This window comes from Mobula birostris, chromosome 9 (genome assembly GCF_030028105.1).
Source record: "Mobula birostris isolate sMobBir1 chromosome 9, sMobBir1.hap1, whole genome shotgun sequence".
In the NCBI taxonomy this organism is placed as follows: Eukaryota; Metazoa; Chordata; class Chondrichthyes; order Myliobatiformes; family Myliobatidae; genus Mobula; species Mobula birostris.
In genome coordinates, this window is record NC_092378.1 from 2,297,871 (window position 1) to 2,315,253 (window position 17,383).

Genomic DNA, 17,383 nt, shown 5'->3' on the forward strand with positions numbered 1-17,383 from the left:
TGGTGACGGACCGCGGAAACATTCTGGGCCGGCCGCGGTCGGAGGAACAGTTAACGCAACGGATGGGGTCGGCGCCAGTCAGATGCAAGCTGCCGCGTTGAGTTGTGCGGGGATCGCGCTGTCCGCGGGGTCCGGAGCGCGGAGCGGACCGACAGCGCCGGGCGCAGGATCGGTGCGAAAGCGGCGCAGGAGGGGCGCGAGGAGGGGGCGGCGATGAGCGGCCCCTCACAGAACGGGGTCAGTCTGTGCGAGAAGGCGCTGCACATCGTTACCGAGCTCTGCTTTCGGGGGCTGGTGGAACGCAACAAATGCTACGAATTCATCTTCAGTGGGGAGCGGCGGAGCGGAGTCAACGGGGCAGGTAACGGAGGGCGAAGGGGGCAGGAATGGAGGAGGGGGGATGAGGAATAGGGAGAAGAAGGAGGGCGAGGTCGGAGGGAGCGGTGTCAAGCTGCGGGACCGTCCACCTGTTGCTTCGAGCATTGACTCCAACCCGCGGCAAGCCACGTCCTCTACGCCCCTTTCCCGAATCCTCCCCAGCTACTCTCCTCCTCCCCATTCACAAACTCTACCCAACCCGCTCCCCTCCTCCCCTTTCCCAAACTCTCCCCAACCCGCTCCCCTCCTCCCCATTCCCAAACTCTCCCCAACCAGCTCCCCTCCTCCCCATTCCCAAACCCTCCCCCCTCCCCATTCCCAAACTCGCCCCAACCCGCTCCCGTCCTCCCCACTCCCAAATCTCCCAACCCGCTCCCCTCCTCCCCATTCCCAAACCCTCCCAACCCGCTCCCCTCCTCCCCATTCCCAAACCCTCCCCTCATCCCCATCCGCTCTCCTCATCCCCATCCCTAAACCTTTCTCCAACCCGCTCCCCTCCTCCCCACTCCCAAATCCTCCCAACCCGCTCCCCTCCTCCCCATTCATTCCCAAACCCTCCTCCACCCGCTCTTTTCCCCATTCCCAAAACCTCCCAACCCGCTCCCCTCCTCCCCATTCCTAAACCTTCCACCAACCTGCTCCCCTCCTCCCCATTCCTAAACCCTCCCCTCTTCCCCATTCCCAAAACTCTCCCCTCCTCCCCATTCCCAAACTCTCCCCAACCCGCTCCCCTCCTCCCATTCCCAAACTTTCCCCACCTCCAACTCTCATTCCCTTCCCTCCAACCCCCTGCTCAATTCCACACACTTTTCCCCAACCCTTCTCCTCTTCCCCATTCGTCTCTTTTCTAGCTCCCTCTCCCTCCCTCCTCTCAATACTCGACCTTTCTAGCCCCTCCCCTCTTCCTCCTCCACCCTCACCTACTCACCCTCTCTTTCCCCTCTCCCGCACTCGTCTCAGCCCATCCTCAGTCCCTCATCCCATTTCCACTACCCACCCCTTCCACCCTTTCATCCATCCGTCTCTACCTCTCCTCTCTCCCTCCTCCCCTCTCTTCCTCTTCTTCTCCCCCTCTTACCCTTCTCTCCCTTCCCTCCCGTTTCCCCTCTTCCCCTTCTACCTCTCGTCCCTCCTCCCTTCCCCTCTCCCCCGTCTGTACCTCTTCTGTCCCTCTTTCCTTTCCCTCTTCCCCTTCCTCCTTCTCCCTTCCACTCTCTCGCTTTCCGCCACCTCCCGCTGTCTATCCGCTCCCCGTTTACCCTCTCGCCCTCTCCCGGCAGACTGCCGACGGAATTCTGTTGTTGCGGCGCTGGGTCCGGCGGAGAGAAGGTCGATCTTCGTCACCCTCACCTCACCCTTCAGCGGGTATGGGGTTCCCGGCCCCGGGACTTACACCGCATTCGTTCCTCCAGACTGCGACCCCCGTGAACTCGAGACTAATCCGGACTCACCTTGGGCTCCGTCCGTCTCCTTCCCCGCTCTCTTGGAGCTGTTTAAATCTCTCTTGCTCCTGTTGACATCTCTCTCTGTCTCTCTCTCTCTCTCTAACTCTCTCCGAAGTTCTCAGCCCTCAGTTCTCCCCCGCCCCTCCCTCAGTCTGAAGGTCATATATCACGCTCCCGTCTCTCCTTCCCACCCTCTCTCTCTCCCGGGTTCACATTTCCCTCTGACCTATGCTTCACCGCTTAGTGGCAGTGTGAGAAGACCATTAATTTCCAGATTTACCAGGACTGGGACATCTGGTAAACTATTAACACAACAATACTTATTTTTATCAATTTGTGTAAAGTATTTGTTTTGAAGTGACGCTGCGTAGGCAGGCAAGGCACCAAACATTAGTTGGAAAAATGCTTCTAATAAGTATCTCCGAAGTTCCATTCAGTGGGCCAGCAATCTAATTTGGAGCGCAGGGCTGGAATCAGAATCAGCTTTATTATCACTGACGTATCTTGCGAACTTTGTGTTTTGCAGCAACAGTACAGTGTAACACATAAAGTGCACTATGAATTGTAATTAGGAATCTATATTTTTAAGAAAGTAATATAATATAAATGGAATACTAAGGTAAGCTCGACAATAATATTAAAGAGGATACCAAAAGATTCTTCAGACATGTGAAGTGTAAAAGAGAGGTGAGAGTAGATATCGGACTGCTGGAAAATTACACTAGAGAGGTAGTAATGGCGGACAAACTAAATGAGTATTTTGCATCAGTCTTCACTATGGAAAACACGAGCAGTATGCTGGAACTTCGAGAGTGTCAGGTGGCAGAAGTGAATGAATTGAAACTGAAGGTAGATAAGTCACCTGGACCAGATGGTATACACCCCAGAGTTCTGAAAGAGGAGGCATTAGTAATGATCACTAGATTCTAAATCATTCTGGAAGATTGGAAAATTGCAAATGTCACACCACTCTTCAAGAAGGAAGAGAGGCAGAAGAAAGGAAACTATAGGCCGGTTTGTCTGACCTCAGTAGTTGGGAAGATGTTGCAGTCCATTATTAAGGATGTGGTTTCGTGGTACTTGGAGGCACATGATAAAATAGGCTGTAGTCAGAATGGTTTCCTCAAGGGAAAATCTTACCTGACAAATCTGTTTGAATTCTTTGAAGAAATATGCAGGATAGATAAAGCTGAATCAGTTGATGATGTGTACTTGGATTTTCAGAAGACCTTTGACAAGCTGCCACACATGAGTTAAGAGCTCATGGTATTACAGGAAAGAGTCTAGCATGGATAAAGCATTAGCTGATTGGCAGGAGGCAGAGTGGGAATAAAAGGAGCATTTTTCTGGTTGGCTGCTGGTGATGGGTGGTGTTCCACAGGGACCGTTTCTTGTTATGTTGTATGTCAGTAATTCGGGTGACAGAATTGATGGCTTTGTTGCAAAGTTTGCAGACAATATGAAGATAAGTGGAGGGGCAGGTAGGGCTGAGGAAGCAGAGAGGCTACAGAAGACAATTCGGAGAATGGGGAAAGAAGTGGCAGATTGAATACAGTGTTGGGAAGTGTACGGTCATGCATTTTGGTAGAAGAAATACAAGCATAAACTATTTTCTAAATGGAGAGAAGTTTCAAAAATCTGAGGTGCAAAGGCATGTGGGAATCCTCATGTAAGCTTATCATATGAGGAGCATTGATGGCTCTGGGCTTGTATTCACTGGAATTCAAAAGAATCAGGGGAGATCTCATTGAAACCTATTAAATGTTGAAAGGTCTCGATAGAGTGAGTGTGGAGAGGATGTTTCCTATGGTGGAGGGGTCTAAGGTCAGAGGACACAACCTCAGAAAAGATTCCTTTTAGAATGGAGAAGATGAGGAATTTCTTTAGACCTGAAAGTGGTGTATGTGGAATTCTTTGCCACATGTGGCAGTGGAGACCAAGTATATTTAAGGCAGAGATTGATGGATGCTTGATTAGTCAGGACATGAAGGGAGAAGGGAGGAAATTGGGTCTGAGAGGGAAATGGATCAGTTGGTAAAATGGCAGAGCAGACTTGATGGGCCAAATGGCTTAATTCTACTCCTACATGTAATGGTCTAATATATCATTATATTAGCAAATAATAATGTAATGTATAGCAAAAATATATATTTGTATGCAAAAGAATTTTTTTTTCTATATAGTATATTGTATGTGGCAACATATATAACTATACAACTCATACTTATGTAACATTTCTTTCCGTATGTATATACTGCAGATAAATATATGGATATCCCTCATCTGAACTCTTGGGGACGTTTGGGTTAACCTATTGTTGCAATGTTACTCGCAGTGCAGCGATTGAAGAATAATTACAGATCCAGAGATAGCAAGGCGTTTAGCGGGAAGGATGCTGCATTCAGATAGCGTCTTTCAATGGCTGTGCAGGGTAGCCTCCAGCACTCAGAAACAGACTGGATGAGCTGTGTCTGGGCTGTAAACATCTGGGATTCCTTCACGCTGACTCTAGTTCAGTGTGAGGTGTGAACAATGTGGTAACTCAAAGTTCAAAGTAAGGTTATCAAAGAACATGTATGTCACCATATACTAGCTGAGATGCATTTTCTTGTGGGCATTCACAGGAAAAACAAAGAAACGCAGTGTAATTTAAGAAAAACTATGACATAAGCAAAGACTGATAAACTGCAAATGTGCAAATACTATATATTTATATATACAACATATATATAAAGTGTATATATACCTTAAATCTATGCCCTCTAGTTTTGGACTCTCTAACCCTGAGGAAAAGAGAGTTACCATCCACCCTGTCTATGCTGTCATGATTTTATAAATCTTGATAAGGTCATAAGGTCTGCTGTGATCTGGGGGGATAAAAGTCCCAGCCTCTCTAATCTCGTGTACGTGCCCTTTGGCCCACTGTGTTTCTGCCGAGTATCATATTCATTGATACGAATCTCACCTGTCCGCAGTAATTCCATATCCCTCTATCCACTGTTCATTCCATCACCTGCCCAGGTGACCCTTGAATGTGTTACTGTGTCTGCCACCACCATCTCCATGGCAGGTAATCTCAGGTACCAACTATTCGAGATGAAAAATTTACTCCACCCCCGGGGCCCTTTAAAGCTGCACCTTCTCACCCTGAACAAATTTGAATGTGGAAGACAGGGTTAATGGCAGGATTCTGTGCAGTGTGCAGGAGCAGAGGGATCTCGGGCTTCACATCCACAGATCCCTGAAAGTTCCCACGCAAGTTGACAGGGTGGTGAAGGTGTACGGTGTGTTGGCCTTCATTAGTCAGGGGATTGAGTTCAAGACACCTCCTCTTACTCAGACCCAACTCGGACATCTCCTCTTACTCAGCACCAGCTCTCAGACACCTCCTCTTACTCAGACCCAGCTCAGACACCTCCTCTTACTCAGACCCAGCTCAGACACCTCCTCTTACTCAGACCCAGCTCAGACACCTCCTCTTACTCAGTGCCAACGCAGACACCTCCTCTTACTCAGACCCAACTCAGACACCTCCTCTTACTCAGTGCCAACGCAGACACCTCCTCTTACTCAGACCCAGCTCTCAGACACCTCTTACTCAGACCCAACTCTCAGACTCCTCCTACTCAGACCCAACTCTCAGACTCCTCTTACTCAGACCCAACTCTCAGACACACTTACTCAGACCCAGCTCAGACACCTCCTCTTACTCAGTGCCAGCTCAGACACCTCCTCTTACTCAGTGCCAACGCAGACACCTCCTCTTACTCAGACCCAACTCAGACACCTCCTCTTACTCAGCACCAGCTCTCAGACACCTCTTACTCAGACCCAACTCTCAGACTCCTCCTACTCAGACCCAACTCTCAGACTCCTCTTACTCAGACCCAACTCAGACACCTCCTCTTACTCAGACCCAACTCAGACACCTCCTCTTACTCAGCACCAGCTCTCAGACACCTCTTACTCAGACCCAACTCTCAGACTCCTCTTACTCAGACCCAACTCTCAGACTCCTCTTACTCAGACCCAACTCGGACACCTCTTACTCAGACCCAATTCAGACACCTCCTCTTACTCAGTGCCAACGCAGACACCTCCTCTTACTCAGACCCAACTCTCAGACGCCTCCTCTTTCTTACCCCTTGAACAGGACCCCACTAAGGAACACCAGACCATTGTCTCCCACACCATCACCAACCTTATTGACCCTGGGGATCTCCCATCCACCGCCACCAACCTCATAGTTTTCCCACCACCTGCACCTCCCATTTCTACCTCCTACCCAAGATCCACAAACCGCTTATCCAGGTAGACCCATTGTTTCAGCTTGTTCCTGCCCCACTGAACTCATATCGGTATACCTCGACTCTGTTTTATTCCCACTAGTTCAGTCCCTTCCAACTGACATCCGTGACACCTCACACACTCCGGATCTTTTCAATGATTTCAAGTTCCCTGGCCCCCATCACCTTATTTTTACTAAGGATGTCCAGTCCCTATACACCTCCATCCCTAACCAGGAAGGTCTCAAAGCTCTCAATTTCTTTCTGGACACCAGACCCAACCAGTTCCTCTCCACCATCTCTCCTCTGCCTAGCAGAACTTGTCCTTACTTTCAATAATTTCTCCTCTGGGTCCTCCCGCTTCCTTAAAACAATCGGAGTAGTCATGGGCACTCGCGTGGTCCCAGCTATGCCTGCCTGTTTGTCGGCTACTTGGAACAGTCTATGCTGCAAGCCTACACTGGTGAACTTACTGCACTTTTCCTATGCTACATCGATGACTACATTGGTGCTGCTTCCTGCACCCATGTTGAACTTGTCGACTTCACCCACTTCACCTCCAACTTTCACCCTGCCCTCAAATTTACCTGGTCCATTTCTGATACCTCCCTCCCCTTCCTTGATCTCACTGTCTCCATCTCTGGAGACAGCTTATCTACGGATGTCTATTACAAACCCATGGACTCTCACAGCTACCTGAACTATACCTCTTCCCACCCTGTCACTTGTAAAAACGCCATCCCTCCTCTCAATTCCTCCATCTCCGCCGCATCTGCTCTCAGGATGAGGCTTTTCATTCCAGAATGAAGGAGGTGTCCTCCTTTTTCAAAGAAAGGGCCTTCCCTTCCTCTACCATCAACGCTGCCCTCAACTACATCTCTTGAATTTCAAGAATAGACAATACGTGCAGGAGTAGGCCATTTGGCCCTTCGAGCCAGCACCGCCATTCACTGTGATCATGGCTGATCATCCACAATCAGTACCCCGTTCCTGCCTTCTCCCCATATCCCTTGACTCCGCTATCATTAAGAGCTCTATCTAACTCTTTCTTGAAAGCATCCAGAGAATTGGCTTCCACTGCCTTCTGAGGCAGAGCATTCCACAGATCCACAACTCTCTGGGTGAAAACGTTTTTCCTCAACTCCGTTCTAAATGGCCTACCCCTTATTCTCAAATTGTGGCCTCTGGTTCTGGACTCACCCATCAGCGGGAACATGCTTCCTGCCTCCAGCGTGTCCAATCCCTTAATAATCTTATATGTTTCAATCAGATCCCCTCTCAGCCTTCTAAATTCCAGTGTATACAAGCCCAGTCGCTCCAATCTTTCAACATATGACAGTCCTGCCATCCTGGGAATTAACCTCGTGAACCTCTGCTGTACTCCCTCAATAGCAAGAATGTCCTTCCTCAAATTTGGAGACCAAAACTGTACACAATACTCCAGGTGTGGTGTTACCAGGGCCCTGTACAACTGCAGAAGGACCTCTTTGCTCCTATACTCAACTCCCCTTGTTATGAAGGCCAACATGCCATTAGCTTTCTTCACTGCCTGCTGTACCTGCATGCTTACTTTCAGTGACTGGTGAACAAGGACACCAAGATCTCCTTGTACTTCCCCTTTTCCTAACTTGACATCATTCAAATAGTAATCTGCCTTCCTGTTCTTGCCACCAAAGTGGATAATCTCACATTTATCCACATTAAACTGCATCTGCCATGCATCTGCCCACTCACCCAACCTGTCCAAGTCATCCTGCATTATCTCAACATCCTCTGCACATTTCACACTGCCACCCAGAATGTCTGCTCCCACACCATCCTCCTGCCATCCTACCAGGGATAGGGTTCCTCTTGTCCTCACCTACAACCCCACCAGCTTCCGCATCCAGCACATAATTCTCTGAAACTTCCATCATCTCCAACAGGATCCCACCACCAAACACATCTTTCCCTCCCCCCCCCGCTTCCTGCTTTCCGCAGGGATCATTTCCTATGTGACTGCCTTGTCCATTTGTCCCTCCAGACTGACCTCCCTCCTGGTACTTACCCTTGCAAGCAAAAAAAATGCTACACCTGTCCCTACACCTCCCCCCTCACAACCATTCAGGGCCCTAAACAGTCCTTCCAGGTGAGGCAACACTTCATCTGTGAGTCATTTGCTGTTCCCAGTGTGGCCTCCTGAACCCAATGTAGATTGGGAGACCGCTTCACCAAACATCTACGCACCATATGCCAGAAAAAGTGGGATCTCCCAGTGGCCACCCATTTTAATTCCACTTCCCATTCCCATTCCGATATGTCCATCCATGGCCTCCTCCACTGTTGGGATCAGGACACACTTAGGTGGAGGAACAACACCTTATATTCTGTCTGGGTAGCCTCCAACCTGATAACATGAACATCGATTTCTCAAACTTCCAGAAATGTCCCCAACCCCCTTCCCCCTTCACCATTTCCCATCCCCTTTTCCCTCTCTCACCTCATCTCCTTGCCCACCCATTGTCTCCCCCTAGTGCTCCCCCTCTTTCTTCCATGGTCTTCTGTCTCTCTCTCCGATCAACTTTCCAGCTCTTTACTTCCCCCCTCCCCCTCTAGCTTTCACCTATCACCTTGTGTTTCTCCCCCCCCCCCACCTTTTAAATCTACTCCTCAGCTGTTTTTCCTCCAGTCCTGCTGAAGGGTTTCGGCACAAAACGTCGACTGTACTCTTTTCCATAGATGCTGCCTGGCCTGCTGAGTTCCTCCAGCATTTTGTGTGTGTTGCTTGGAATATTGTATTCAGTTCTGCACCCCTCATTATAGGAAGGATGTGAATGCTTTAGAGAGAGTGCAGAGATTTACCAGGATGCTGCCTGGATTAGAGAGCATGTGTTATGAGGAGAGGTTGAGTGAGCTAGGGATTTTCTCTTTGGAGTGAAGGAGGATGAGAGGTGACTTGATAGAGGTGTACAAGATGATAAGAGGCACAGACAGAGACTTTTTCCCAGGGCAGCAATGACTATGAGGGGACATATTTTTAAGCTGATTGGAGGGAAGTATAGGAGGGATGTCAGAGGTAATTATTTTACACAGAGTGGTGGGAGCCTGAACTCACTGCTAGGGTTGAGGTCAAGGCAGATACATTAGGAATATTTAAGAGACTTTTAGATAGGCATGTGGATAGAAAAATGGAGGGCTACGTGTGAAGGAAGCATTAGATTGATCTTACAGGAGACTAAGGGGTCAGCACAACATCGTGGGCCAAAGGGCCGGTACTGTTCTGTGTTCTAAACCCGCACCCTCCGGTGTTACACACCCCCACCCTGAGAAGCAGACAAATTGTGACAGGTTGGTGCAGAAACTAGTAACTGAAGCCAGCAGCAGAGACGAATCCAGAGTTAGTAAGAACTGTAAAAAGTAGCAAAGCTGAGCAGTCCTTATTTGAATGCATGCTGTGTTTGCAATAAGATGGAACGTCTGACAAAACTGACAGCGAACTCTGACTGTGATCTGACAGTTATTTTAATGACGTAGTTCCAGGGTCACTAGGATGTTGCTGGTTACACCCTGTTCCTGTGGGAAAGGGCTGGGCTTTTAATCGAGGGGGTAGGGCTGAGTAGGTGATAGGTGGACCAAGGAGGGATGAAAGATACTGGCAGATTCCCTCAGGTGGGAAATGGGGAGGGATGGAGTTGGGAAACAGGCAGGGCTGTGATAGGTGGTATTGGGGGACAGGCCTGTGATACGTGGTATTGGGAGACAGACAGGGCTGTGGTAGGTGGTATTGGGGAACAGACAGGGCTGTGATAGGTGGTATTGGGGGACAGGGCTGTGATAGGTGGTATTGGGGAACAGGGCAGTGATAGGTGGTATTGGGGAACAGGGCAGTGATAGGTGGTATTGGGGGACAGGGCTGTGATAGGTGGTATTGGGGGACAGGGCTGTGATAGGTGGTATTGGGGAACAGGGCAGTGATAGGTGGTACTGGAAGACAGACAGGGCTGTGGTAGGTGGTATTGGGGAACAGACAGGGCTGTGATAGGTGGTATTGGGGAACAGGGCAGTGATAGGTGGTATTGGGGAACAGGGCAGTGATAGGTGGTATTGGGGGACAGGGCTGTGATAGGTGGTATTGGGGGACAGGGCTGTGATTGGTGGTATTGGGAGACAGGGCTGTGCTAGGTGGTATTGGGAGACAGACAGGGCTGTGGTAGGTGGTATTGGGGAACAGACAGGGCTGTGATAGGTGGTATTGGGGGACAGGGCTGTGATAGGTGGTATTGGGGAACAGGGCAGTGATAGGTGGTATTGGGGAACAGGGCAGTGATAGGTGGTATTGGGGAACAGGGCAGTGATAGGTGGTATTGGGGAACAGGGCAGTGATAGGTGGTACTGGAAGACAGACAGGGCTGTGATTGGTGGTATTGGGAGACAGGGCTGTGCTAGGTGGTATTGGGAGACAGACAGGGCTGTGATAGGTGGTATTGGGAGACAGGGCTGTGATAGGTGGTATTGGGAGACAGACAGGGCTGTGGTAGGTGGTATTGGGGAACAGACAGGGCTGTGGTAGGTGGTATTGGGAGACAGACAGGGCTGTGATAGGTGGTATTGGGGGACAGGGCAGTGATAGGTGGTACTGGAAGACAGACAGGGCTGTGCTAGGTGGTATTGGGAGACAGACAGGGCTGTGATAGGTGGTATTGGGGGACAGGACAGTGGGGCACCCTTTCAAAACAGAGACGTGGAGAAATTTCTTTAGCCAAAGGGTGGTAAATTTGTGGAATTTGTTGCCACATGCAGCTGTGCAGGCCAGGTCCCGACGAAGGGTCTCGGCCCGAAACGTCGACTGTACCTCTTCCTAAAGATGCTGCCTGGCCTGCTGCGTTCACCAGCAACTTTGATGTGTGTTGCTTGAATTTCCAGCATCTGCAGAATTCCTCGTATTTACGTGGAGGCCAGGTCACTGGATGTATTTAAGGTGGAGATTGATAGGTTCTTGATTGGACATGGCATCATGGGAGAAGGCTGGGAACTGGCGCTGAGAGCAGACTGAATGGATCAAATGTGCTAACTCAGCTCCAATGTCTTCTGGTCTTATGTACAACCTTCAGATTTGTTTGCTCACAGAAACCCAATACAACCTATTAAAAAAGACCGCCATACACCCAGTGTGCAGAGACAAAACAGATTGTGCTTACAATAATAGTAAACAAATAACATTTAGAACTGTAGCTCATGAAGGTCAGTCCATGGCTGCAAAGCCAGTCACAGTCACCTCACCAAGCAGTGATCTGAATGCTGGCCGTCCCTCTCCCCAGGCCTTGACACCCTGACCTTTTCAATCCGGCCAGGACTTACATCAGCCACACACCCTTGCTCTTGGAGACGGGTCCTGCTGTTTCAATACGCTCTCAGGCCTGGGCCCTACGCGTTCAATTCAGCCCATACCTGACCTTTCCAATCTGGCCCAGCACTTATATCAAACAGTGGGTTGTTCCTCATTCTCAGGCCTAGGCCCTGCTGCCTCAGTTCTGCTGCTTTGAATTGCCTGCAAGTCCACTCCAGCAATAACCAAACATTGACTCATTCCCCGCTGTCGGGTCTGGGCCCGCCATCTTGGTTTGGCCAGTAAGCACCACGCCACAACCATCCTGCATCTTCGAGACTCGGTTCACACCGCAAAAATGCCAGGTCATACTGGCGGCTCAAAGGCTCAACTCCAAAGGGAAGTTACAGGTTAGTTATTGTGGTGATCGTTTACCAGAAAACACGTGAATGGTAGGTAGTTAGTGGTTCTGTTTTCTATCAGCAAGTTATCGCTGTGCTTCACCACCACCAGCTCAAACTGGAACTTAAAGATGCTTTTTGCATTTTTATATTGTTCAGTGAAAGTTTCAGTAATTGTGACACAGTTGCTTCTGTCTTTTTCTGGAAACTTCTTAGTTTCCATGATGGTTGTCATATTACTTGAATCTGGCTATCGTATTGATTAACTGTTATGTCTCGGCTGGCATGAGAAAACTACGAGTACTTTTATTGTTTTTCTTTCCTTCGTCTATCACCACGCTTCTTCTCATTCTTTGCTCTTGTAACACTTAATGAATAATCAACAACTTTTATGCCTCATTCTTCACTTCCGAAGAACTTTTGGGTCACAAAAGCATCAGGATCTAAGACTGAACAATAATCTGGTAAATGAATATGTTCTCTCTGTATTTCCTGCAGAGAAGGTAGTGGACTCTAACTCTCTCCACATCCCTTCCCACCAAGCATATACACCTGTCTGTCAAAAAGCTTTTTCAACACCACTGTTGTTCCTACTTCCACCATTATTTTGGCAGCCTGTTCCAGACAGCCACCACTCTCTTTGCAAATAAAACAACTTGCCCTTCACAACTGCCTTAACCTTTCTTCAACTCACCTTACATGCATGTCGTCTACTGTTTCTTATTTTTACATTATATGTCTACCCATTTTATGCCTCTTAGAATCTTACGAACTTCCATTGGGTCTTTCCTCAACCTCCACACTCCAGAGAGTAAAGAAAGCTAAGTCTGTTTATCCTCTCCTTCTAGTTCACACTCTCTAATCCAGGCAGCAACCTGACGAACCTTTCCGGCACCCTCTCCAAATCCTTCACGCCCTTCCTGTAATGGGGTGGCCAGAACTGCGAAGTGCTTTTTGTTTAAGAAGGGCAGCTATGACAAGACAGGGGACTACAGGCCACTGAGCCTAACATCAGTAATGGGTAAGCTACTATGAGGATTCTGAAGGGCAAGGTCATCCACTACATTGGAAGAGATGGACTGATAAGAGATAAAATACACGATGCTAGAGGAACTCAGTAGTTCGCCTGTTTAGAGACCTGTAGAGGTCCTGATGAGCAATCTCAGCCCAAAATGCCCATAAGGGATACACAAGAGCAGAATTAGGCCATTTAGCCCATTGAGTCAAGGATTAGGAAGTTTTTAAAACCTACAGAAAGGAACTAGAAGAATCATTAGGAGGGAAAAGATGAAATATGAAAGCAAGCTTGCAAACAACATCAAGGTCAATAACAAAAGCTCTTTCAACTATATAAAAAAAATAGAGATGAGAACGCTTATAGGACTGCTAGAAAATGAGGTTGAAGAAATAACAAGACCATGAGCCATAGGAGGAGAATTAGGCCATTTGGCCCATCGAGTTTGCCATTCAATCATGGCTAATTCTTTTTAACCCCTTTTCAGCCCCACTTCCCAGCCTTTTCCCTGTAACCTTTGATGCCTTGTCCAATCAAAAATCTATCAATCTCTGCCTTAAATACACCCAACGACCAGGCCTGTATAGCTGCTTGTGGTAATAAATTCCACAATTCATTACCCTCCGGCTAAAGGAATTTCTCCACATCTCTGTTTTAAATGGACACCCTTCTATCCTGAGGCTACCTTGCCCGAGACTCCCCCACCATGGGAAACATCCTTTCTACATCTACTCTGTCCAGGCCTTTCAACATTCAAAAGGTTCCCCTCGTCAGTGGCCTAATACTGCTCTTATATCTTAAGGTCTTATGGTCCTATCCTTCTAAATTCCAGCAAATACAGTCCCAGAGCTATCAAATTTTCCTCATGTGATAGCCCTTTCATTCTCGGAATCATCCCTGTGAACCTCCTCTGGACCCTCTCCAATACCACCACATCTTTTCTCAGATGGAGGGCCCAGAACTGTTCACAATACTCATGGCTTCACCAGTGCCTTATAAAGCCTCAGCATCACATCCCTGCTCTTGTATTCTTGACCTCTTGAAATGAATGCTAACATTGCATTTGCTTTCCTCACTACTGACTCTACCTGCATGTTAACCTTTGACAACTGTTTATCCTCCTCTGTAGATCTTGCCTGACCTGCTGAGAATTCCATCATTTGCAGACTCTCTTGTGTTTATGATCTATATAGAGAAATGGACGGTCAATATTTTGGGCTGTTACTCCTCATCTGGGCCTATAAGGAACAGTCCGCATGCTTGTGTGTGTGAGAAATCGTGTCCCAAGAATTTAATTGAATTTTTTTGAAGAGGTGACAAAGAGATTGATAAGGGCAGGGTGGTAAACATTGTCGACATGGACATTAGCAAGTCTTTTGACAAAGTCCCACGCGGTGGGCTAGAGTGGAAGGGGAGATCACTGAGGATGCAGATTAAATGAGTCAATTGGATACAGATTGTCCTGGTGGAAGTGGAAGGGGAGATCACTGGGGATGCAGGTTAAATGAGTCAATTGGATTGGACACAGATTGTCCTGGTAGAAGCAGACAGAGGGTTATCACTGAGGTGCAGGCCTGTGACCAGCAAAGTGCAGCAGGGGCCGGTGCTGGGTTCCTTGCTGCTTTTCAACTATATTAACAATTTGGACAACAATGTTGTTAATGTGTTGGGAAAATTTATGAATGGCACCAAGATTGGTGACGTAGAGCAGTGATTCTCAACTGTTTTTTGGCCACGGCCCCCTTAGGAGCTCTTCTCAGGTTCCAGGGCCCCTGTTTCAAACAGGGATACAACACAAACAGATAGACACTTTTCACAACCTACCTTAATGTATAATATATCCAAACACATATACTTTAAAGTTACTAGGCTAAAAAAGGCCTAGCAAGACACGCTGATCTTCGGAGAGTGAAGTATGACAATAATGGATGCGAGAACCCTTGACTGAATAGGTTGACCCAGTGCAGTCTGATTCACGACTGACTCTGAAGTGAGGCTGTGTGGGAGGAGCTTAAGCAATGAATTTACCAGGTGCGCTGTATTCAGACGGTGTGTTGGAAAGATATTATAAATAGGAGGGAAACTATTGACTGCAATGAAGTTGCTGCTTAGGCATTTCATTGGTTCAGTTACCAGGGCCCCCGTAAACCCTTGGGGCTCCCCTTCCCACAATTTTCAGTCGGTGGCCCCCTTCAAATGTGCCAGGGCCCCTGTTGAGAATGGCTGATGTAGAGGACAGCGAAGAAGATTATCTAAGATTACCACAGGATCTACAGGACCTGGGGAAGTCGCCCAAGGAATGCAGACAGAATGTAATGTGAACAAATGTGTGGGGTTGTATTTTGATCACTTTAAACCAGAGCAGGGCTTGCAAAGTGCAAAGTTCAAAGTTCACAGTAAATTTATTATTCAGGTACATACATGTCACTATATACAACCTTGAGATTCATTTTATTTATCTATTTATTGTTTGATTTTTTGAGATGCATCGCAGAACAGGCTCTTCCAGCCCATCAAGCCGTGCTGCTCAGAGAATGCTGATTTAATCCCAGCCTAATCACGGGACAATTTACAATCATCAATTAATCTACAAAATGAAATGTCTTTGGAATGTGGGAGGAAATCGCAATACCCAGAGGAAACACATGCACTCACAGGGAGAACACATAAATTCCTGACAGAAACAGTAGGAATTGAACCCACGTCACTGGTACTGTAAACCGTTGTGCTACAGTGCCACCAATGTCATTTGGGCATACTCAATTAATCCAATAACCATAATAGAATCAATGAAAGGGAACTAGCTCCCAGGAACAACATCTGCATGAAGTATGTCCAGTTTGAAGACCGTGTTAGGGATCTGGAGTGGCAGCTGGATGACCTTCAGCTTGTATGGGAGAGCGAGGAGATCAGGGAAGTAGTCACCCCTAAGTTGCAGGAGACGAATAGCTGGGTGACCGTCAGGAGAAGGAGTGGGAAGGCAAATAGGCAGTTAGCACAGGGCACCCTTGTGGCCATTCTGGTTTGGAGACTGTTGTAGGGTATGAGCTCCTAGGGGAGCGCCACGGAGACTACCGAGCGTGGGTACATGGTGCAGAAGGTAAGGAGGGAGAAGAGGGGAGCAGTAGTGATAGGGGAACAGACAGAAGGTTCTGTGGATGTGAACGGAATGCCTGGATGGTATGTTAACTCCCAGGTGCCAGGGTTAGGGATGTCTTGGACCATGCCTGCAGCATTTCGGAAGGGGATGGAGAGAAGCCAAATATCTTGGTACATATTGGTACCAATGACCTGGGAAGGAAAAGCAAAGACAACTGAAGAGAGAATTTAGAGAGCTATACCATGTTATATAATGAACCAGAGACAATTAGGGTGCTTAAGGCAAAGGAACCCTAAGGAGTCCGTGAAGATAATATGATTGAATTCAACTTGAAATTTGATAGGGAGAAATTAGCGGGAAGATAGAGGATTGGGAAGCTTTTAAAAACCTACAGAAAGGAACTAGAAGAGTCATTAGGAGGGAAGAGATGAAATATGAAAGCAAGCTCGCAAACAAAATCAAGAAGGACAGAAAAGGCTTTTTCAAGTAGATAAAAAATAAACGAGAGATGAGAGTAGATAAAGCAACACTCACAACACGCTGGAGGAACTCAGCAGGTCGGGCAGCATCCATGGAAAAGATTGGTCGACGTTTCGGGCTGGAACCCTTCGTCAGGACTGTAGGGGGAAGGGGCAGAGGCCCTATAAAGAAGGTTGGGGGAGGGTGGGAAGGAGAAGGCTGGTAGGTTCCAGGTGAAAAACCAGTAAGGGGAAAGATAAGGGGTGGGACCCTTTCCCAGCTGCTTACCACCTCCCTCATGGTTCCGCCTCCTCCTACTACCCATTGTGTTTTCCCCTATTCTTTCTTCACCTTTCCTGCCTATCACCTCCCTGCCTCCTCTCCCCCACCCCTTTATCTTTCCCCTTACTGGTTTTTCACCTGGAACCTACCAGACTTCTCCTTCCCACCCTCCCCCCACCTTCTTTATAGGGCCTCTGCCCCTTCCCTCTACAGTCCTGACGAAGGGTTCCGGCCCAAAACGTTGACTGATCGTTTCCACGGATGCCGCCCGACCTGCTGAGTTCCTCCAGCGTGTTGTGAGTGTTGCTTTGACCCCAGCATCTGCAGATTATTTTATGTTTTGAGAGTAGATAGAGGACTGCTAGAAAATGAGGCCAGAGAAATAATAAGACCATACAACATAGGAACACAATTAGGCCATTTGGCCCATCGTGTCTGCTCTACCATTCATTCATGGCTGATTCTTTTTTCCCCTCCTCAACACCACTCCCCAGCCTTTCCCTGGTAAACTTTGATGCCATATCCATTAAGAACCTATCAATCTCTGCCCAACGACCTGGCCTCAACAGCTGCCAGTGGTAATAAATTCCACAAATTTACCACCCTCTGGCTTAAGAAATTTTTCCACATCTCTGTTTTAATTGGATGCCCCTCTATTCTGAGGCTGTGCCCCCCTTGTCCAAAATTCCCCCACCATGGGAAACATCCTTTC

At 48.1% G+C, this 17,383-nt stretch overlaps 1 protein-coding gene across 2 annotated transcripts in view; it reads left to right on the top strand.

Moving 5' to 3' along the window:
- The first annotated feature begins 213 nt into the window (after positions 1-213).
- The window catches only part of syt10 (synaptotagmin X), an 83,877-nt gene continuing 66,707 nt past the window's right edge, over positions 214-17,383 (top strand). The window contains exon 1 of one of the 2 annotated variants that reach the window (XM_072269310.1): positions 214-361. In XM_072269310.1, the coding sequence (XP_072125411.1) occupies positions 214-361 (148 nt within the window). The remainder of the gene's footprint in view (positions 362-17,383) is intronic. The other variant, XM_072269311.1, reaches the window with a different exon arrangement.